This window comes from Notamacropus eugenii, chromosome 3 (genome assembly GCF_028372415.1).
Source record: "Notamacropus eugenii isolate mMacEug1 chromosome 3, mMacEug1.pri_v2, whole genome shotgun sequence".
Taxonomy (NCBI): Eukaryota; Metazoa; Chordata; class Mammalia; order Diprotodontia; family Macropodidae; genus Notamacropus; species Notamacropus eugenii.
Genome location: NC_092874.1, coordinates 370177382 through 370202040, shown reverse-complemented (window position 1 = coordinate 370202040; position 24659 = coordinate 370177382). Strand labels below are relative to the sequence as shown.

Below are 24659 nucleotides of genomic sequence, written 5' to 3'. Positions count from 1 at the left end.
TGTTAATCTGAAAAAAAAAAAGACTCAAAAAATTAGACTAAATGACTGCCAAGAGATTAAAAACAAATTTCTAATTAAAATTAAATTTTTTAACTCTAAAATGCACCTTTCAGGCAAAAAACCCTTCTACCTGCATAACTATGGATTTAGGAGTGAGCCCTGGGCGAGTGGGATCAGAGCAATTTAAATATAATTGACATGTTGAGGTGTTAATGGACCTTCTAAAGTGTTCTAGTAGGAAATAACGGCTCTGAACTATTATAGTGACCACTGATAAACAGCCTTGGGATGAGGATATAATTATGAAGAAATTGGGAGCTCATAGAGAACTGGGAGGTTTATAAGGACACTCAAAAAAGTAGTAAGGTTAGGGTCTCAGCACTAACCAGGAAAATTCAAGTTTCATAAAAGTTTCTTTCATTCTCATTCCTCAACAATCTCTTCATTCTAACTTGCTCAAGTAAGTATTCTACCTTCTGGTTAGAAAATCTTTATTAGAGGAAGAAATTAAAGCTATCTATAGTCATATGAAAAAATGCTCTAAATCACTATTGATTAGAGAGATGCAAATCAAAACAATTCTGAGGTACCACATCACACCTATCAGATTGGCTAACATGACAAAGCAGGATGATAAATGTTAGGGAAGATATGGGAGAGTTGAAACACTAATTCATTGTTGGTGGAGCTGCGAGCTGATCTAAATTCTGAAGAACAATTTGAAACTAAGTCCAAAGGGCTACAAAAATGTGCATACCCTTTGACCCAGCAATATAGCTTCTAGGACTGTATCCCAAAGAGATCATAAAAATGGGAAAGGGTCCCACATGTACAAAAATATTTACAGCATCTCTCTTTGTGGTGGCCAAGAACTGGAAATCTAGGGGATGCCCATCAGTCGGGGAATGACTGAACAAGTTGTGGTATATGAATGTAATGGAATACTATTGGGCTATAAAACGATGAACAGGAAGACTTCAGAGAGGCCCAGAAGGACTTACATGAACTGATGCTGAGTGAAAGAAGCAGAACCAGGAGCTTTGTACACAGCAACAACCACATTGTGCAAGACTTAGCCCTTCATAGCAATGCAAAGACCTAAAAAATTCCCAATGAACTCTTGAGACAAAATTCCTTCTACATCCAGAGAAAGAACTATGGAATTGGATTGCAGAATGAACCAGACCATTTTCTCTTATATTATGTTTTATTGTGTTGTGTTTTGTTTTCATGGTTTCTCCCATTCATTTTCATTCTTCTATGCGACATGACTAAGGTAAAAATGTATTTAATAAGAATGCATGTCTAGAACCTATACAATACTACATGCCATCTTGGGGAGGGAGTGGGGAGGAAAGGGAGAAGGAAGGGGAGGGAGAGGTAAAAGTCTAAGATATATGGAAGTGACTGTAGGAAACTGATTAATTTTAAAAAATAAATAACAGAAAATAAAAATAAAACCTTTATTAATAATTAATTTAAAATTCGGATATATTGGAGTGGTTTCAATGCTCAATAAATTGAGATATATGTTCATTGAAGTCATTTTAAAAGGCTTTTATAAGTACCATTTCTTACCGTTATTCTGTTTCTTTGTGGCGAATCCATCACTGAACTTTCACCAGACATGAGGCTGAAACAAAGTTAGAATTTAGTATCCTGAGATAAAGTTCCAAAACATATATACACCAAATATTTCCATATATTGTCACATTTGCAAATGAAATTCATAAATATAAAAAAACTTCTAAATGTCAATTTTATGATATCATAAAGCAAAACTATGGGATGATAAATTCATGGGAATGAACCTCAGAAGATATCTAGTCTAACTTCATAATTTTGCATAATGGGAAACTGATGCCAAGAGAAGTTAATTGTCCAAAGAAACACAAATAATTTGTTACAGAGGCAAGATCTGAATCTGAGTCCTCTGACTCCAAATCAAAACTTTTCACTGCACTGAAAACAAAATGGAATAGAAATTGTTTTAAAACAGTTTTAAAATAACCTGGAAAATGTTCTTTAGAGAAACATTAGTTCAAACCCAAACATTTTCAATATCTAGCTCTATGAAGTATTTCATAGATCTCATCAGCATTTAATATTGTTGATTAATTTTCCAGTCTGATTTCACGATGGCACTGTTTTGGATCTCTTCCCACCCTCAACTGCTTATTCTCATTCTCCATTTTTGGCATATACATATATGTGTGTTTGTGAGTATCTATATATGTACATACATATATAGACACACACAGTATATATGTGTGTCTATATATGTATATATAGAGATCTATATGTATATGTCAATATCTATATGTCGATATATTCATATCAACATATAGATATAGATACATACATATATAAATATATGTGTATATGTAGAGATGTTTATGTATATGTATATATCAATATCTATCTATATATTGGTATGTCCATATCAATATGTAGACATAGATACATACATATATATACACATGTGTGTATATAGAGATCTATATGTATATATCAATATCTGTCCATATATCGATATATCCATATCAATATATAGATATAGATACATACATATATAAACATGTGTCTGTATAGAGAGAGATGTTTATCTATATGTATATATCAATATCTATCTATATATTGATATATCCATATCAATATGTAGATTAGATACATACATATATATATAAACATATGTATAGAGAGAGAGAAATGTGTATATATAGATATATCCATATCTATATGTAGATACAGATACACACACATATATATATGCATATATATGTATGTAATCTTACCCACTAAAGTGATGAACCACAAGGTTCATCTCATGATCTCTCTTTTCTTCTCTCTTCACTCTCTTTTTATCCAAAGAATATAGATTTCCTGGAAAGCACCAACATTTGAGGATACTTTATGAAATAATTCCAAGTTTGAGAGTTTGGATGCTAGGCTTTTGGAAGGAGATTTTCTCCTTTCTCAGAGGAGAAACATCAGCAACATGGTTTCTGAAACTGGAGAACTGGACTCATGACATGGCAAAACATGGAAATGAACCATATCATGAGGCAGCAGGAGGTCTGAACCTTGTAGCCTCTCCCTGCTATTGACTTTAGTTGTTCAGACACAGCTACTATTTCTTGTGGAGTCCCCAAAGTATCCTTACTTTCTATCTAGAAGTCTAATTGGCTATTTAAGTGTGTGTACCTGTGCATGCACTTCTGCAAGTTTTTTCATCTCATCACTTTTCTGGGAGGATTAAATAATGGCTTTCCCTCAAAAGCCAAGAATCTCAAGAAAAATTATGGTAAAAGTTAGAAGAACTTTACTACAAAGCAGTAATCCTCAAAAAATTGGTACTGGTTAATAAAAAGATTTTGATCAGTGAAAGAAATCAAATACACCACATACAGAAGCAAACAAAGAAAGTCACCTGGTATTTGATAAACCCAGAGACCACAGTTAATGGGAGGACTGACAAAAATGCTACAAATGCTAGGAAAACTAGAAAGCAGTCTGCCAGAAATTAGGTGCAGACCAATACCTCCTCTCCCTTCTTTCTTCCCTTACAAAACAATACCCTTTATCCACATATTGACCTTTGACTCTGTATTTCTCTCCCAGGCCATCACCCCTGAATTAGCCACTGTCTCCTCTTCTTCCCCCCTTGACTCCTTCGTAAACCAATTCAACTCCACCTTGCCTTGTCAAATCCCTAACATTGTCTGTGCCCAGACAACTCAGCCTTGAATCACTCCCATGCTGCTAAATAAAGGTGGAGAAAATAATGCAATCATTCTGACTGGGTCCACTACAAATTTATATTACACAACCTCAACTGGGCCCTCACTACAGTAAGACAATCCTACTATACTTGTCTTATCAGCTCACTATCCCACTCTCCACAATGACTCTTTCAAACCTTTTCATCCCTCTTCAAACCTCCCATGGCTCCTCCTCCCCCTACTCTCTCAGCTGGGATCCTTGTCTTCTATTGTATAGAAAAAATTGAGGCCATTCACCATGAGCTCCATTTTCTTCCCTCTTTCTCAACTCCTAGGACTCAAGATGCCTTCTGTCACTCTCCTTTCCTTCACCCCTGTCTCAAATGAAGTAGCCTTATTCCTGTCCAGGTGATCCCATTCCATCTCATCACCTCCAAGAGATTGCCCCCTCTGTCATCCCCATTCATTTACTTATTTTCAATCTCTCCCTCTGAACGGGTTTATTTCCTACTGCCTGCACATGTCTATGTCTTCCCTATCCTGAAAAAAATCCTTACTTAATCCTTCCATCCCTACTATCATCCTATGTCACTTCTCCTTTTTATAGCTTTGCTCCTTGAAAAACCAATCTATAAGTGCTTTCACTTTGACTCCTCTTGCTGTCTTCTTAACTCCTTATAAATTGGTTTCCAGCCTTATCATTCCATCGAAACTGCTTTCTCCAAAGTTCCCATTCATCTCTTATAGCCAAATCTAATGGTCTTTTCTCAGTCCTCATTCTCTTTGACCTGTCTGCAGCCTCTGACATTGTTGACTTTTCCCTCCTGGATAATTTCTTCTCTCTAGGTTTTCTGGACACTGTTGTCTGCTGGTCCTTCTACCTTTCTGACTGCTCCTTCTCTGTCTCCTTTGCTGAATTCTCTTCTGGATCCCAACCTCTAACTGTAGTAATCCCTCAATGTTCTATTCTCGACCCTCTTCTCTTCTCCCCCTACTCAGTTCCCAGAGATGTAATTGCCATCTCCATGCCAATGATTCTCACATTTACCTAGCTTCCCCAAACTCTCTGTTGATCTTCAATCTGACATTTTCAACTGCCTTTCAGACCATCTCAAACTAGATGTCTAGTAGACATCTTAAACTAAGCATGTTCAAAACCAAACTCATTATCTTTCCCCCTTACTTCTCCTCTTCCCCTACCTTCCCTATTACTGTATTACATCCCCCTACCAGTCCCTTGGGCTCACAATTGAGCAATCATCCTGGATTCCTTACAATCTCTCACTGTCCCACTGCCACCTCCACTTTATAAGAATATTACTAAAAAGTCCTGTAGATCTCACCTTTGCAACATCTCTCAGACATACTCCCTATTCTCCTCGGACATTGCCACCACTCTAATGTAAGCCCTCATTGCCTCATGCCTTGATTATTGAAATAATGATGAATCTGCCTGCCTCAAATCTCTCCCCACTCCAATCCATCCTCCACTCAGCCACTAAAGTGATTTTCTAAAGTGCAGGTCCCATCATGTCTGCTCACTACTCAATAAATTGCCTCCACATGCAAATACAAAATATTCTTTGGCATTCAAAGCCCTCAATAACCTGGCCCCCTCCTACTTTTCCAGTCTTCTTACACCAGTGACACTGGTCTCCTAGCTATTCCACAAACAAGATAATCCATCCCTCACCTCAGAGCATTTCCCAGGCTATTCTCCATGCCTGGAACTCTCTCCCTCAGCTCCAACTATAGATCTCCCTGGATTCCTTTAAATTCCAACTAAAATCTCACTTTTTACAGGTAACCTTTCCCAACACCTCTTAATTCCCCTCCATTCCCTCGGTTCATTATTTCCTATTTAATCCTCTATATAGTTTGCTTTGTATGTATTTGTTTGTACATTGTTTCCTCCATTGGATTGTAAGCTCCTGAAGAGCAAGGATGGTATTTTGTCTTACTGTATCCCCAGCACTTAGCACAATTCCTGGCATATAGTAGGATTTAATAAATGTTTATTGATTGATCATATACCAAGACAAGCATCAAATGAATACAGGACTTACATATTAAAGGCTACATGATAAATTAGAGGAGCAAGGAAGAAATTGTGTTTTATATCTATAGGTAAAGGAAGAGTTCATTAATAAGTGATAGAGAAGATCCCATTAGATTAAATAGACAGCTTTAATCATAGAAAATTTATAACTTTTTGCCTAAGCAAAACCAGTGGAGCTAAAATTAGAAGGGAAGTGACTGGAGAGAAAAGAATCCTTTACAACAAGTTTCTTTAATAAAGGTCTTATTTCCAAGATATATAAGAAACAGATTCAAGTTTATAAGACCAAGATCAATTCTTCGAAAAATAAATGGTCAAAGTATTTGAAAAAGTAGTTTTCACAGGAAAAATGTTAAAATTTTCAGTATTCATATTTAAAAAAACAAATCACTAACAATTAGAGAAATGAAAATTAAAACAACTTTGAGGTTTTATCTCACACCCATCAGATTAGCAAAGTTGACAAAAAAGAGAATGACATATGTTGTGGTATATATTTTAAATAGAAATTTAATAATTGCTCTTTTTATAAGTCAGAGCTAGGGCTTGGTAGAGCTATGAATTGATCTGACCATTCTGGACAGCAATTCAGAACTATGTCTAAAGGTCACTAAATTGTGAATAAATACTCTTTAACCCATGTATTAACTTTATATCCACAAAGAAATCAAATAAAGAAGGAAAGGAACAATAGTACACAAATATTTATAGCAGCTCTCCTTTTATGGTGGCAAAGACTAGATGCTAGGGGGAGGGAATGCCTATCAATTGTGGAATAGCTCAATATATTGTTATGTGTGATGGAATGCTATTATGATGAAAAAAATGATGAAGGGTAGTTTCAATGAATCCTGGAAAAGCTTATAAGAACTGAAACAGAGTAAAGAGAGCAGAATTAGGAGAAGAATTTATATAACAACAATATTATAAAGAAAAAGTTAGAAAAACTTAAGAATTCTGATCAATCTAATGACCAACCACAATCACAGAAGACTCATGACAAAAAGTACTTTTTCCTGACAGAAAAGGAAGGATTCATTATATAAACTGAGACACATTTTTTGGACATGACCAATAACGGAATTTGTTTGCTTGGTTACGCAAATCCATTATGATAGTTTGTTATATTTACAAGAGTTGTATTTCTTTTTTTTTTTCCCAAAGAGGGAAGCTAGGAAGGAGAGAAAATAGATTTTTGTTAATAATTTTTTTTATTTTAAAAAATAAGGCTGCTATAGTGTTCTGATAAAAAAATAATAAAGGCTTCCTTATACTCAGTACACATTAACACCTTGAGTGTCTATGTGGGACTAAGGGACTCTGTCATGCATTTGGAGAAGCCTAGAAATAAATTGTTATACCATGAATATACTAGAAGATTTTTATAGAGCAACTCCAGGTGAAGGAAATAAGACATTTGAATGAAGTCCCAGTAAGCCTAGAGTCCTTTGCAGGGTCCTGGCCATTGGTTACAAAATCAGTAACTATTAAATTGTTATTTAAAGTATGGAGAAATTGTCCAGCACAGGGGTTAACCGTGTGTGTGTGTGTGTGTGTGTGTGTGTGTGTGTGTGTGTGTGTGTGTGTGTGTGTGTGCGTGAGAGAGAGAGAGAGAGAGAGAGAGAGAGAGAGAGAGAGAGATGAGCTCCTTTGGCACTATGGTAAATCCTATGAATTCCTTTTCTAAATAATATTTTTAAAAGCATGAAATAAGATACATAAAATTAGAAGGGAAATCCAATCCTTTATTGAAATAAAGATGTAATTTTTGTCCCATCCACATTCCTAGACCCAAGTTAAGTACCCCTGAAACAGTGAGTAATTTTCCTCGAATCAGTCAGCAATAGAACCAGGGATGCCTTGAAATGCAATTTGGCACGATCAGCTTCCCTTTTCAGGAAGTGGAAAACAACCCATTAGTAAAGAGATCTCTATAATAAATTCAGATTTACATGGCAACATAATAAATGTTCAAGGATACATTTAAGAAGTACTCATATATGCAACATAAACATATCAAAGGAAGTCATCTTTAAGGCTTTATCTTAATAATTCCTGAGAAGGAAATAATAATCTGAAAAAAACTGGAGGTTGGCTGCAAATCATGATAATTAAGCATACATAAGTGAAAACTATGCAATAAGATAATAAAAAAAATATAGATCTTTGAAGACCTATTAGCCTTGCAGAAAAAACAAATTAGACTTAACAAAATAAATTGTTAAAAGTCATTTTTGAGCCATTTCTACAATGGAATTTGAAAGCTGAAAAAAATATATAGTGACCCTGGAAAGAATATAAGACTTGGAATTCCCTATGCATATAGCAATAATATAAATAATGAAGTGCAATATTTACAGTATAAGTACATATGTAAGATAAATATATCCAAATAGGCTACCTAAATATATTGATGCAGAGCATGGGTGGGATGGATCTAAAGCAACCCTTCTTCAAGGGACATTGTGATTTTTGCCTTAAGAGGGAGCAGAAGAAAGGTCATCTCTGGGTACTTGCTCCTTCCTCACCTACCTACAAGAGAAGTATCAGGTTAGAATTATCTTCATCTACTCTCCCAGATATTGGTAGAGAGGTGAAGATACATTTCAAGAGGAAAGTCACTTATCTGGTCACTCTGAAGGAGTAGCCTTTAGTTCTTTCCCACCAAACACTATTTCAGAAAAAAAAATATATAAAAAAATTAAATGAAATGAAAAAAAAAAGACTGTCACAAATAATGAATTGTGAGCAAACTCATTTATTCAAGCAAACAGGAAACAGAATTCAGAGAAGTCAGCAGATTAGAATATACCAAATCAAGAAAGAGGATCCAACATCACCAAGGAAGTCTATTCTAGCAATCTCTAAGGAAGCTAGTAAGTTCAGAGATATGATGCGGCCAGTTTTCCATGTATATCTGCTATTTCCAAGTCTCTCTGGAGTATCCTTGGTCCACCTGTCTCTTCTGAAGAAATGAATGTCTGGGATCATCTTCCTATGCAAGTATGCAAAACATACCAGACTTAGAAGCCTGGTCACATATACAGTTAGAATTCTTAATAAAAGAATTGTTGAAACTATTTCCTAATTCCTTTTGGTCCCAGAAGAAGGCCTCCAGTTTATGGAACATGGACTGGGTCTGAGAGATTAGACCCTGACCCTAGATCAGGATGTGTAGATTTAGTCCAGAAACCTGGGCTAGGGCTTGCAGCTGAGGAAGGAAAGGAGATCAGTTCAAGAGCTCTGTCACTCTAAAACTGGAAAGCCTTCTAGCTGGTTGGCAGAGTATAGAGCCAGAAGCAATCTATGGAAGTTCCAAACAGGTCCAGGTCTACTGGAGTGTCACCCAAAAGCAAACAAGATCTAGAGTTTGCAAAGGTTAGACTAGTAAGGCTTTAGACAAAAGTTCTTAGGGAACACTGAAAGTTTGAAGATTCACAGACTGAGCAGCTCCTGGGATCCTTGATGAACAAAGCACTCAATCTCAAAGGAAAAAGCAGCAGAACCCTAGAAAATACAGGTGAGGGCCAAGCAAGACCCAACATTCCCTCCAGAAATTCATAGACTTAGGACTAACACAAAGTCCTAATTTAGGCTGTAAGACTAACAGGTGGAATATTACACCCATGATATTATGGAGCCAAAGGTACTCCTGAAACAAACCTAGAAAAATAGTACAGCTCTATAACATTTACAAACATAGCCTCTGATTTAAAACACAACTAGTCACAAGATCAACTAGAATTCCTGGAAGAGATGAAATAAGAGTTTAAAAATCATATTACAAATTAAATGAGATCTCTTGCACAGGCAGTTAAATAGTTCAATGAATAGAACATTGGTCTTGGAGTCAGGGAGCCCTGAGTTCAAATGCTGTCTCAGATACTTACTAACTATATGATCCTGGGCAAGTCACTTAACCTCTGTTTCCCCCAATTTCTCCATCAGTAAAATAGGAATTGAACTACTATAAGGATAAAACGAGATAATCTTTATGAAGTGCCTAAAGTGCTATATAAATGCTATTATTATTATTGAGGAAAGAATTGAAAAAGAAATGAGAGCACCAAAGTAAATTAGTAATTTATTAAAAGTACAAAAACTTGACCCAAGTAAGTGTCTTAAAAATTAGAATAGAGCATACAAAAGTTAATGGTTCTATAAGACAACAAAAAGTATTAAAACAGCATCAAGAGACTTAAAAAAAAAATACAATACCTCTCATATTTTTTAAATGACCTGGATAACAGGTCAAAGAGGAAAATCAAAGAGTCATTGGATTCCTTAAAAAGTCAAGACCAAAAAAAGAGTCTGGATGCCATATTTTAAGAAATCATAAATTAAAAGTCCCCAGATCTGTTAGAATTAGAATTTTGGTAAAGAGAAAATAGAATGAATCTACTACTGTTCACTTCCTGAAACTCAAAAATGAAAATTCCAAGGACTAGCAAAGCTAAAATCCAGAACTTTCAGATCAAATTAAAAAAAAAAAAACACCCTACAAGCCTCCAAGAGGAAAAGAAAGAATACCGAAGGGTAATAGTGAGAAACACACAAAATTTGACAACAGCTACTATAAAGAAGAGGGCTTGAAATATATTCCAAAAGACATAGGATTACAACCAAAACTAATTTACCAAACAAGACTGAGTATTAAATTACAAAACATAATAGGGATTTTTAATGAAATAGAAGACTTCCAAGAATTGCTGATGAAAAGAGCTGTAATGAGTAAAAACAATGAAATGCAAACATATGAATCAAAAGAAATGTAAAAAAGCTAAAAATACATGAGTTCAGTCAATTTTACTAACTAGTTGTTTTGGAAACACAAATTTGCTCAAATACAACTGATTTATTAGGGAACAATTTGAGTATATCAATTTTTATATTTACTTATGTGAAATTGCATTCAAGAGAAATGGTGAGAGAACATAGAAAATTGCACCACTTTCTAATAACAGATAAGTTGAATCCTTTCCAACATCCAATTCCACAAGCAAACCAGGTGTTTTTCAAGATAAAGCGCCATATTTATTTTATATCTTCTGGTGCATTTGGAGCTGTGAACTAAGGATAACTAATCTGCTCCTCCTCTTTTCCCACTTCCCCATCATGGCTTATAACTCCACCCCACCCCACCCATCCCAGCCCTTTGCTTTGGCCTGCCAGGACCACTTTCTCACTCTCTGACTATCATAATCAGAGAGGACAAGTCAAAGACTATAAAACAAACAGATAGGAGTGAGGCATGCAAAGTGTCACTGGAACCTTACTTTTATCTGAACTAATCAAAGGATAGTAGAACATTTCCACACACAAAGAGTTTTATATGGAAATACATTTTTTTACATATACAAAAGGGAAACTAAAAGGAAAGAAAGAAGAGGAGGAAATAATTAGAGGGAGGGTAAAATCCAGGAAGGGTTACTCCTAAATTAAACAAAATCTAATCTCATGGGTTAATACATGCAGAATGGTGTTACAAAGAAAAGAAAGAAAGAATAAGAATCTATTTTGATGTTTGAGTAAAGTGAAGAAAAGAAAGGAAGGGGAGTGGAAGCTAACTGCATGAAGCATAGATGGTTTTACTTTACCATTCCTCCTTATGAAGAGGACAGGAATAAAAAAGGATGAAAAGGATAAGAAATTAAAGTGTTGAGAAATACATAATTAATAGTCATAACTGTACACATGAATGGAATGAACTCATCCAAAAAAATAATAGATAGGAGAATGGATAAAAGAAAAGGAACCTAACAGTATGTTGTTTACAAAAAATGCATGTGACATGAAAGATAAACATAGAGTTAAAATAAAAGACTGAAGCAAAATCTATTCTTCTTCAACTAAAGTAAAAAAAAGCAAGAGGAACAGTCATGACTTTGGATGAGATAAAAACTAAAATTAGATTTCATTAAAAGAAATCAATAAGGAAACTACATTTTGCTTGAAGGAACTATAGATAATTAATTTACATTAGTACTTAATGCATATCCCTCAATATAGCATACTATCTAAATACTTAAAGGATGAGTTAAATGAGTTACAAAGGAAAACAGATGATAAAGCTATAATAGTGGGGCAACCTTTATGAATCTTTGTCAGATGTAGAAAAAAAATCTAATAAAAAAAAAAGTTAAGCACCTGAATAGAATTTAAGAAAAAATAGATATGGGGGGAGTGGAGTCAATATGGCAAAGTAAAAGCAGGGATTTGCTTGAGCTCTCCCCTAAACCCCTCCAAATACCTGTAAAAAATGACTCGACAAATTCTAGAGCAAAAGAACCCATAAAATGACAGAATGAAGCAAATTTCCAGCCCAAGACAACCTAGAAGTCAACAGGAAATGTCTGTAGTACCAGTCTGAGAGAAGAGCACAGTTTAATATGGGCTTTTCAGGCACAGACAGGGCCAGAGCAGGTCTCAGGGGACTGAGTCACTGGCAGCTGTGACTTCTGTGACTTATCAGCCCACAAATGCCAAAGATGACTTAGAATATCAATAGGAAAGTTCCATTGGATCTGGGTGAGAGAGGAGCAAGGTCTGACCCCTGCCATAGGCCCAAGGCATGTAGTGGAGGCAACAGCAGTGGCTGCTTCCAGAGCTCTCAGCTTACAGACAGTGGTGGGGACTGAACAAAGGGGGACTGCAGGGATCTCTTTGCTGACACTGAGGCAGAATTCTCTTGCTTTAATCATGTTTGGATCTGGGTCACAGTTCTGGGTGCCAGTCCTGGGGTGAGGAGGAGTGCTAGCATGTGGAGTTTGTGGTGGTGGTGGAGAGGGAATCCTCCTCACAGTTCCAAGGAAGAAAAAAGTGCTTGTGGTCACTCACAGACCAGAGCACAGACCAGGAGAGGAAAAAACACCTCTCCTTTCATCATACAAACTTGGAAGAATTGAAAATGTATATGCTTGTAGAAATATCTCTGAAAACAGCTGCACAAAATCCCTGAAGCTTGGAACAGTACCCCCTCCACACTGAAAACAGAGACCTAACTTAACAAAGAGCTAAAAAGTTCTTGGTATAGGAAAATGAGCAAATAGCAGGGGACAGGGGAATCAGACCATAGAATCTTACTTTAGTGGAAAGGAAGATCAAAACATAAAAAACAGAAAAAGAAAATAAAGTCAAAGCTCCTACATCCAAAGTCTCCAAGAAAAACATGAATTGATCTCAATCCATAGAAGAGCTCAAAAAGGATTTTAAAAATCAAGTAAGAGAAGTAGAGGAAAAATTGAGGAAGAGAAATGAGAGTGATGCAAGAAAATCATGAAAATCAATTCAACTGCTTGCTAAAGGGAACTCCAAAAAATGCTGAAGAAAATAATATCTTAAAAAATAGACTGACTCAAATGGCAAAAGAGATCCAAAAAGCCAATGAGGAGAAAAATGCCTTAAAAAGTGGAACTGGCCAAATGGAAAAGGATTTCCAAAAGCTCACTGAAGAAAATAATTCCTTTAAGATTGGAATGGAGCAGATGGATGCTAATTACTTTATGAAAAATCAAGGAATTATAAAACAAAACCAAAGGAATGAAAAAACAGCAGACAATGTGAAATATCTCATTGGAGAAACAAGTGACTTGTAAAATAGATCCAGGAGAGACAATATAAAAATTATGGGACTACCTGAAAACCATGATCAAAAAAAGAGCCTAGACATCATCCTTCAAGAAATTATCAAGAAAAACTGCCCTGATATTCTAGAACCAGAGAGGAAAATATATGTTGAAAGAATCCACTGATCACCTCCTGAAAGAGATTCCAAAAGGAAAACTCCTAGAAATATTGCAGCCAAATTTCAGAATTCCCAGGTCAAGGAGAAAATATTGCAAGCATCCAGAAATAAACAATTCAAGTATTGTGAAAACACAATCAGGATAACACAAGATTTAGCAGCTTCTACATTAAGGGATGGGAGGGCTTGGAATATGTCATTTTGGAGGTCAAAATGGCTAGGATTAAAACCGAGAATCACCTACTCAGAAAAATTGAGTACAATACTTCAGGGGGGGGAAATGGTCATTTAATGAAACAGAGCATTCTTGTTGAAAAGACCAGAGTGGAATAGAAAATTTGACTTTCAAATACAAAAATCAAGAGAAGAATGAAAAGGTAAACAGGAAAGAGAAATCATAAGGAACTGATTAAAGTAGAACTGTTTATATTCCTACATGAAAAGATGATATTTGCAACTCATGAGACCTTTCTCAGTATTAAGGTAGTTGGAGGGAATATATATATATACACACACATACATATATGCATGTATGTGTGCATACATAGACACAGGGTGAGTTGAATATGAAGGTATGATATCTAAAAAATAAAATTAAGGGATGAGAAAGAAGTGTACTGGGAGAAGGAGAAAGGGAAAGGTAGAATGGGGTTGATTATTTCACAAAGAAGAGGCAAGAAAAAGCTTTTATATTGGAAGGGAAGGGGGAGAAAGGTGAGAGGGAATGAACCTTCCTTTCATTAGATTTGGCTTAAGAAGGGAATAACATACACACTCAATTGAGTATGGAAATCTATCTTATCCTACAGGAAAGCAGGGGGGAAGGGTATAAGGAGGGATGATAAAAGACAGGGCAAATGGGAGGAGGGGTAATCAGAAACAAACACTTTTGAGCAGAGACAGAGTCAAAGGAGAGAATAGAATAAATGGGAGTGGGATAGGATGCAGGGAAATATAGTTAACCTTTTAAAATATGACTGTTATGGAAGTGTTTTGTATGACTACACATGTATAACCTATATCAAATCACTTGCCTTCTCAATGAGGGTAGGTAGGGAGAGAATGTGGAGTTCAAAGTTTTAAAAACAAATGTTAAGAATTATTTTTACATACAACTGGGAGATAAGATATATGGGCAATATGTATAAAAATCTATCTTGCCCTATAGGAAAATAAAAGGGAAGGGGATAAGGGGAAGTGGGTGTTAGAAGGGGTGACAGATTGGGAGAAGAGGTAATCAGAATGCATGCTGTCTTGGGGTGAGGGGAGGGGAGAGACAGGGAGAAAACGTCTAACACAAAATATTGTGGAAGTGAATGTTGAAAACTAAAAATAAATCAATTTTAAAAAGAAAAGAAAAGGTAGATATGATAGCCGCCTGGTCATTTCTGAATGCAAATAGAAAGGAGAACATATAATTTCTGAACTGCATGGTACCTTTATAAAAATTGGCCAGAAAATGGGCATAAAAACCTCACAAACAAATGCAGAAGAACAGATATATTTAAAACATCTTTTGCTGGTCACAATGCAACAAAACTAACAACAATGATGATGATGATGATGATGATGATAACACCTAATATCTATATAATGCTTTAAGATTTGCAAATCCCATACACACATGCATGTGCGCACACACACACACACACACACACACACAATCACATTTGATCTTCACAGCAATCCCTTTAGGTAGGTGCTATTATTATTCACATTTTACAGGTGAGAAAATTGAAACTAAAAGAAGCAAAGTGATTTGTTCAGGGTCATTGAGTTAGATAATGTCTGAGGTCAGATTTAAACTTGGGGCTTCCTGACTCCAAGCCCAGCATTCTAAACTCTGCATCACCTGACTGCCTCTTAGAACTCTTTTCTAAAGGGTTACTGGAGAAAGTATTAAAAATCGGTTGGAAATTAAATATCTTAGCCCTAAAAATTGGTGCACTAAAGTAGTCTGTCTTCAAAGACACACATAGGAGCTACATGAATGCAATTTAAATGTACTTTACATATCAAATGTGTATGAAATATAGAAATATAGACCTAAACAACTGGAGAAATGTTACTTGTTAATGGGCAGGCTATAATAATACAATGAAAATTATAATTCTACTCATATTAATTTGCTCATTCAGTACCATGCCAATCAAAAAATTAAACTAAGATTTACTTAATAAAACTAAAAAGAGTAAGAAAATTTATCTGGAGTAACAAAAGGCCAAAATCTAACAAAAGAGACATTCCCATTTTTTAAATGGCCAAATGTTATGAAAATGCAATTTTCAGAGGAAGAAACTCGAAGTTATTAGTAGTCATATAAAAAAAAAATGCTCCAAATCACTAACTAGAGAAACCCAGATTCAAACAACTTATAGGTTCTACCTCATACCATCAATTGTCAAAGTTAACCAAAAAGGAAAATTACAAATGATGGGAAAGTTGTTGGCAAACAGGTACATTGATGCAAACCTGATGAAGCTGTGAATTGGTCCAGTCATTCTAGACTCTGAAAATAAGGCTAAAAAGTTACCAAAATACAACCTTATCTTAATCTTAGACCCACTTAAATCACTGCTAAACCTATACCCTCAAAGAAATCGAAGAAAGAAGGAAAGGATTCATAGTTCAAAAAATGTTTACAGCTTCTTTTATTTGTTGTTGTTCCAAAGAACTAAAACTAAGGGAGGTGGTTGCCCATTAATGAGGAATGGCTCAATAAATGATGGTACATATATATAATGGAATACTATTGTGAAGTGAAGAAAGGGACAGTTTCATGAAAATTTAGGAAGCATGTTATGAATTGATTCAGGGAGAAGTGAGCTGAAGTAGGAAAACAATTTATACAATACAACAATAGTATAAAAACAACTGAAAAACTTAAAAACTCTGTAATTCAGTGATCAATCACAACTACAGAGGCAGAGTAGTAGAAACCAATCCAAGGAAGCGTGCTACCCACCTCCTGCCAGATAGGTCATGGACTGATATTATATAAGAAGACATATATTTTTTGAGATACCCACTGGAGGAATTTGTTTGCTTAATTTTGCATATTTGTTACAAGAGTTTGGGGTTTTTTTTCTTTTTTTCAGTTTGCAGGAGTGAGAAGAGGTGAGAGGGAAAGAAAAGAAGTGTTCAGTTTTTGTTTGTTTTTTTAAGAAAGTTGGTAAGCAGAACTAAAGCCTTAAGAAGACAGGTTGCCTATGTAAATATTTTTCTTCTATCTTGTTCACTTTTGAGTAAAGATTTAGAATCACTGTAAACAGACTCATATACTAATAAATATAAATAAATGTAAGGAATCAAGGAATTATTTCTCTTCATGCTCTTTCTCCTTCCTCAAGCACAGCTCTCACCACCAAGACCATAATGCAAATTCAGACCATATGGACATGGAGTCTCATTACAATGTTACAATTAAACCAAAGTACTGTTTTTCAATTGACTTCTCCAGTACTTGAATATGGCCCAATTTGAAGATCAAAGAACTTTTGGCCTGAAATGGATCTTAATAGTAATCTAGTTCAAGTTTAACTTCCTCATTTGTTATACTTCAGTGCTTGATATGATAGCATCCATGATATCCGTGGTATCCATGGTATCATCTCTATAGGTACTTCTTCCAATGGCACAAATTACAATGTAGCTAGATCTTCTCACCCTGCTTGATTCTTGTCTACATTCTCCCACAAATCACAAAATTCCTCCCTCTGGATACCTCTTTATGAATGAGAAACTAAAAAATGTTAGATGACTAACCAAAAGTCACGTGGCATTTTTGTGCCCCAAATGCAGAACCTCTAAATTATCCTGTATTTAGCTACTGAACATTTGTAGACTTAATTTTACCTATATGTTTGTTTTGATTTGATTTGGGATTTTAGCTATCGAGAGTAGAAAAGGAATCAGTCATCTCTTTGTCTGGCTTCCTCATCTCAATATGAAGTCACTTTAATGGTGCAGAGAAGGTTCTGAAATTTTCCTTTTCTCCGTCACAGAATCTCAGCTAGTCCAATCTATCCAAACTGAAAAATAGTCTGCTCTACAACAGAACTAACAAATAGTAATCCAGCTTTTCTCTGAAGACCTCCAGTGAGGGGAAATGAACTATGTCCCATGGTAGGTGATTTCACCGTAGGATAGCTCTAATTGTCAAGAAGATTTTTTCTTAAATCAATGCCAAATTTTCATCATTGCAACTTTTACCCATTACTCCTAGTTCAGGTTTTTGGAGGGAGGAGAGGATAAGGAAATACTCATTGATATAGCACTCACTATGTTCCAGGCACTGTGCTAAATACTTTATAAATGTTCCCTCATTTGATCCTCACAACAACCTTGTAAGGCAGGTGTTGGGACTGGAAGCTCAATTCCGTGTGGACAGTCTCGGGCAGGTAAAAGTGGGACTTCTAAATCTTAGAGTCTTAGGAGGCCCTCCATGAACAGCGGGGGTTCGAGAAGGTCAGACCGAGCTAGCTCGGCTAGCTCGGGTATCTCCGCCTCTCCCCCGGAGATACCTGATGGGTGGAGTCTCCCTGCCCTCGAGGTCGTCCCGGATTGGAGCACACCTAGTTACCTAACAGCATGGTATTGAGATGCAAACTGTGTGGCTGAAGATTAAGTAGGATTGAGGAAGCCTAAAAGCGCTCTTAGCACGTGTGGAGCCAAAGAGAAAAGTAGGGCTCCGCTTCTTTTCTTTCCTCTCTCCCCTCCCCCTCTCTCCCCCGCTTGTACTTCTACTTCCATTCCCTTAAGCTTAGCCTTCTTAGGAAATCTCCCCCTCTTCGTCCTAAGAAAGAAGACCCCCTGCACTTGTAACCGAAACCCTGTAATAAAGCTCAACCCCTGTTTGACTCTGGAACGTCCTTTCTCTCATACGTGCATCCGGCGTGGCCAGCCGAAGACCTGGACAGGTAAGAAAGACTCGGGTAGCCCAATACAGGCCTCTAGGCTTGGCAGGCAGGTGCTATTATTATTTCCATTTCATAGTTGAGGAGACTGAGGCAGACAGAGGTTAAGTGATTTACCCACATACCTAGTATGTGTCTGAGGCTGGAGTTGAACTCAGGTCTTCCTGACTCAAGGCCCAGTGTTCTATTGACTGTACTATACAGCTAAAGTCAAGCAGAACAAATCTCTCTTTCATATGACGTCTCTGGTAATGCTTGAAAACCACTTCACTGTCCTCCCGAAGTCTTCTTTTTCACATACCACACATCCCTGAGACCTTTGACTAATGCTCATATGGCATGAGCACAGCTCCTTCACACCCTGGTCAACATCTTCTGGATGCTGTCCAGCTGATCAGTTGTCTCCTGTAAAGTGGTAACTATATCCTAATTCAATGTTCTAGATGTAATCTCACCAATACTCTATCCTCTTGTCTCCCTAAGGCTGGACACCTTGCCTATGCTAATGATGCCTGAGAAAGCATTAGCTTTCTTGGCTGTCATATCAAACTCAACTCATACTGAGCTTGCTGACCACCAAAAGCACCAGTGGAAAGCTGTGGAATCATAATAGGTAATTGGATGTAAACACAGTTGCTTTTTGTAGGGAACAGAGGAGAAGATACTTGTCAAAAGTTCCTAGGAAGGATAATGAACATGCTCCCCTTTCTCAGAGACCAAAGTTAAGTATTTTATCTGCATCACTGAGTAGCCTGCTTGGTCCATTCTATCATTTCTACTGTATACAGGGGATTCAACAAACTAGGAACTCACCTCCTCTTGTCTGTTGTGTCAGACATGACATTCTCAGACTGCGGGGTCACAGACCCAATTTTCCTGCTATAGCATAACCCCATCTCAAGCCTGGCTGCACTGAGGGCCCTCCTCGATTGGGCAAGCACTGACTAACCCATTCCCTGGAGTTTCAGAATTCCTGCCACCACCGATGTCCCCTGTTGCTAGGCAACCACAATAGTCAAAGAACAGACCTGTTATCTTCATACCAAGTAAAACTCAGCTCTGTGGGCACAGTATGTGTCCCTAACCCTAACAAATCACTCACAAAAAGTTATTCTTATAAGAGAGCTATTGGCTCACAGAAAATCTATCATGACTTGGGAAAATTTTAAAAAATAGAAACAGCCCACATCTTACTGATAATGAGCCAACAGCATCCTTTTCATATGAGGATAACATATTTACTTGAGAGCAAGCGTCCAATGACAAGCTTATAGGCTTGTAAGGATTATGAATTTAGAGTTTAAAGGGACCTTAGAGTTTTTCCAATCCAAACCTTGCAGTCTATAGATGAGGATACTGAATCCCAGGAAGGTCATATGACTTACCCAAGGTCACATAGCCAGCAAGCATCTGAGGGAGGTTTTCTTGTTTCAATGTTTAGTTCTCTATCTGCTACCCCATGCTGCCTCTCAATGTATGAACCAGAAATGGAACATGGTATTTTGGATCCCGCCAATTTTCCTCCACTGATTGTCTTAGAGTCAATAAAGTTGGCTGCCTTACTGGGAAAATCAATAAGCAGAACACAACCCTCACAATAGCTGATGGCCAGTATGAACTATTTGCCCCCTCCCTTGCTTTCTCCTCCTTGCCACAGATAGGCCAGAAAAGAAAAGAAAGAGTTGAAACGTTGACTTTGCACATTTCAAAAGTTGCTTGTGTGTTCGTCCTTCGTTGCAGAAGAAGACTATGCCATCAGAGAAATAATGACATGACTTGCATTTGACTTTGTTTTTGAGTGAAGGAGGGCTGGTCTCCAGGTCTCCAGCCTCATTTCTCCTCCAGAGCCATCTGAATCCAGTGACTAGATATTCATCAGAATGACTAGAGATGAACCAGAATGAAGCAATTGGGGTTAAGTGACTTGCCCAAGGTCACACAGCTAGGGTCTGAGGTGAGATTTGAACTCAAGTCCTTCTGACTCCTACACTGGTGCTCTATCCACTGCACCACCTAGCTGCCCCCAAAAGTTGCTTATGGTTAATCTAAACTGATAGAGGGAGAAAAGATGAATATCACTAACCCCACTCAACTCCCCCAGAATAACCTTGGGAGACAAACTTTCACTAAGATAAAATAAGAATGACACCCAAACACAGAACCAGTAAATAGATGCCTACATGAGGACATGAAATCTTGCCTAGTTTCCTTTACTGCTAGGGTTGAAAGTTGGGAAATAAATGGTCTAAGTAAAATGATAAGTGGGATCCTTATTCCAAGTGAAACTGACAGAAAATTGTCCCCACTTAGGCAGACTAGAGCAGTACCCCATAATCCTTGGCTGGATCCAATTCAGGCTCACCTACAGTAACAGAAATCACCATGCTTTGCTAAATGACTTGGCCCATCCTCTGATATCAGTGCCATTTAGTAGAGCCATTATTGTGAGCTGAATATTGTGATTCCTATTATTCAGCAACTGCCTTGTAATTTTAAGGCTTTGTATTCAATAGCCAATACACTGTTCTAGTTGATGAATCTGGATGTACTGTCACCAACTAACTGCCCCATGCCAATTGATTTATATATGGATTCAAGAGTTTTGCCAAGTCCTGCTATAAAAGCAAAGACCTCAGCATACACAGGAGGGCCTGCTATCAAATGTTCTTAGATCTGCATTTCTATAAGGAAAAGCAACTTTTGAGGGGGTCAACAATCACTTTACTTAAGCACATGTATCATTCATGTAGCTCAGGGGGAAAAGTCAGCACCCTGAACTTTGAAGAAAATACAGAGAAATACAGGTCAACAGACATGTCTTCCAACTGTGTGACATAAGCAATACATACATTACATCAACAGACAGATCCAACTGTCTGACTATTCCATATATTCGTAGTTACCAGAAAAAGAGGCACCAACATCTGGGTTTTCAAAGCTGGGGGGATCCTTAGTGGCTTCCCAGAGTCTAGTCTGGACAAACACTTCCAATGAGTAAGCCCCAAAGTAAAATTCTCACCTCAGAGTATTTATACATTTTTCAGAACCAGAGGGAATCACAGCCCTTGAGAACCAGTGCCTTATTAACAAAAGGTGTGGGCCTTCCTACAAGTCTTCCCTAATCAAACTCCCTTTGATGGGCAGGTCCAATAATGGGTGGGGAAAATCTTTAATATCATTAAGAAGCAAAATTATATTAACAATAAGCAAAAGTGTATTATCAATTCACCTGCAAAAAGAGAAACAAACAAAATTCTGATACTGAATAAACTTATTAGAGATATCCACACTACCCTACCTTGTGCCAAGCTTTTTTAAGCATCCATGCATTGCCCACACTCTCTTTTGCATGTGGCTAGTATAGACATATGTTTTTCATGACTGCACATGTCTAATCTATGTCTAATTACTCACCTTCTCAAGGAAGGGGGAGGGGAGAGAGAGAATTTGGAACTCAGAAATTATTTTTAAATGAATGTGAAAAATTATTTTTACATGTAATTGAGAAAATAAAAACATTCTTTTTAAGAAATAAAAAAGTTGTCTAGCCATGCTTATATAGCTAATTTAAAAAACAAATATAGAAGTTTATAATTATGCATCATTTCTATTAAATTCCATTTTCCTATATTGTCAATCCTAATGTTTTTCAAGACTAATTCTATTGACCCATTTGTTAATTATCCTTCTCAATGAGAACTCTGTCACTCTGGTCTGCTATTGATCTCAGCAACAAGTTCCAGTATTCTATGCCTGCTCCAGCAATAACAAAAAGTTAAAAGTGTATAAAGGACTTGGCTTTTTATTAGTATAATTTATGCCAAGGACTCTTTCTTGAAAAGAAGAATCCGGGTACATCTAGGGGTTTTTCCCATCTCTCTAGCTCATTGCCCCTACACAGAAAATATAGGTATTTCATTATATGATGCCACTCAGTGTGTTATCACTAACTTTTCTTGTGAGTTTTCATATAATGAAACTCAAAGACAAAATGTAATTACGGGTCAAAGAAAGGACTTCTTTCGGAGCTAACAGAAAAAGTGAGCAACATCCTCAGTCATAATCATAGAATCATAGAACTTGAATCAAAAGGTCAATTTACCTGCACTAGAATGCACCTTACAACACACCAATACATGCTAACTCAACCTTTACTTAAGATCTCCAGTGAGGGAAAGTTTATATTCATGCACTAGGTAGGGCTCATGGTAAGTGGTGCCTCTCATAATTTTTCTGTGCTCCTCCTACAATAGTTGCCCACAGTTCCCAGTAAATGTCATTGATCCTACAATAGCTACCCATAATTTCCAGGAAATGTCATTGACCATTGTTTATTTGGTCTTCTTCCTCCATACGGCTCTCTACCTTCAGTTCTCTGCAGATCCAAGCAGGGCTAGGGGTTGCCCTTTTACCTCTTCATTAATAACTTCTATCATAGTCCAACAGAGAAGAATATTTCAGAATTTCCCTGTTGTGATGGTCTCGCAGCTCAAACACAGTGACCAGTTTAGGATAGTGACCTTTTCTCCCTTAGGCTACTGCTCCTCCCCACCTCTAGCTTGACAAAGAAGTCTACCCAGAAATCTGGAATACTTAATAATTATAGATCATTCTAGTTGATCAATGTATGCTATTATCCCCATTTTATATATGAAAAAAAGTGAATTACAGAGAGTTTAAGTAACTTGTCCAGGTTACATAGCTAATAGGTATCAGCAGTGGAATTCAAACCTAGGTTTTGCTGACACTACACTGTGTTGCCTCTGCCCAGTATAATACTTTATCTCTCCCACTACTTCCCAGCTTTCTCATCTCCATGTTGGCTGTAACCATTAATACCATATTGAGATATGGTTATTTAAAAACCTAATTTGTTTTCTTACTCAGGCAGCTGGGCAATGTGTTTCCAGTCCATATCAGCATTTTTTCATGAGTCTAGAAGCTCAAAAACTACTCCATACATCTCTCCACACTCTTAGATAGAGGTGAGAATTCAATCATTCCCCAGTACTAATTCACTGGGAGAGTGAAGATTGAAAAAATAGTAAATTAATCTCACTACCCTAAACAATATACAGTAAATTTCCTCAAAAGTAACTCACAGGATTTAAGTCAACTTAAAACTTAAAATGTCAAAAATTTCATATAAAACATATTTTTAAAATTAAAATTCAGAGAAGAAAATAAAAATTAAATTAAAAAATTCTGCTAAAAAAAAGCAAATGCCAAGGACCAGAATGGTATTGGCACTCCTAAACAGAGAAAAAGAGAGGAAAAAAATTGAGTTTTGGGATAAAATTACTAACTAACATGTTCCTCTGCAGGAGGTACTATGGAAAGGAAAGTTGGCTGGCTAAAATTCCCTCCTTTCTATCCCACTTCACTCTCTTAGGAAGACCAGAGCTGAATCTCCCAGATCACATCAGAGCTGTGCTTCTGACTTTCTAGACTTCAATATGTTGCTTCTAAGTGGAGACCTTCCTTCATCAGCTCCCTTTTGTGTATTATCTTCCTCCATTATAAAGTAAGATCCCTCAAAGAACTGGAAGTTAAGGGAATGCCTATCAATTGAGGAATGACTGAACAAGTTGTGGTATATGAATGTGATGGAATACTATAAGAAATAATGTAAGAAATGCTATAACAAATGATTAGCAAGTGAACTTCGGAAAAACCCGGGAAGACTTACATGAACGGATGCTGAGTAAAGTGAGCAGAACCAGGAGAACATTGTACATGGTGACAGCAACATTGTGCAATGACCAGCTTTGATAGACTTAGCTCTTCTCAGCAATTCAGTGATCTCAAACAATTCCAAAAGACTAAAGATGGGAAAGAACTATGGAGTCTGAACAAAAATTGAAGCACAATGTTTTCTCTTTTTTGTGTGTTTTTTCCTTGTAGTTTTTCCCTTTGGTTCTGATTCTTCTTTGCAACATGATTAATTTGGAAATATTTTTAATAGAAAAAAAAACAAAAAAGAAAAAGAAAAGAAAGAAAGCTCCCTGAGGAACTATTTTTATTATGTTGCTTGGCATTTGTATCTCTAGGACTTAGCACCGCATTTGTCACATTGGATGTCTTTAATAAATATTTTTTGCCTAGCAACAATAGTGTCATTATGGACCTGTGATTTCAGTGATGTAAGGAAATTCTTTCCACTAATCCACATCAGTTTTGTAATTGATAGCCTTGGAACACAAGTGAATTAAGTAACT

At 36.7% G+C, this 24659-nt stretch overlaps 1 protein-coding gene across 1 annotated transcript in view; it reads right to left on the bottom strand.

Annotated features, from left to right (window-relative positions):
- Window positions 1-19433, bottom strand: part of CCDC192 (coiled-coil domain containing 192) — a 352874-nt gene extending 333441 nt beyond the window's left edge. Inside the window, exons 1-2 of the mRNA XM_072597419.1 lie at window positions 19255-19433; window positions 1579-1633 (exon numbers count right to left, since the gene is read on the bottom strand). Of these exons, the coding sequence (XP_072453520.1) occupies window positions 1579-1633; window positions 19255-19337 (138 nt within the window). The 5' untranslated portion in view covers window positions 19338-19433. The remainder of the gene's footprint in view (window positions 1-1578; window positions 1634-19254) is intronic.
- Window positions 19434-24659: the final 5226 nt, after the last annotated feature.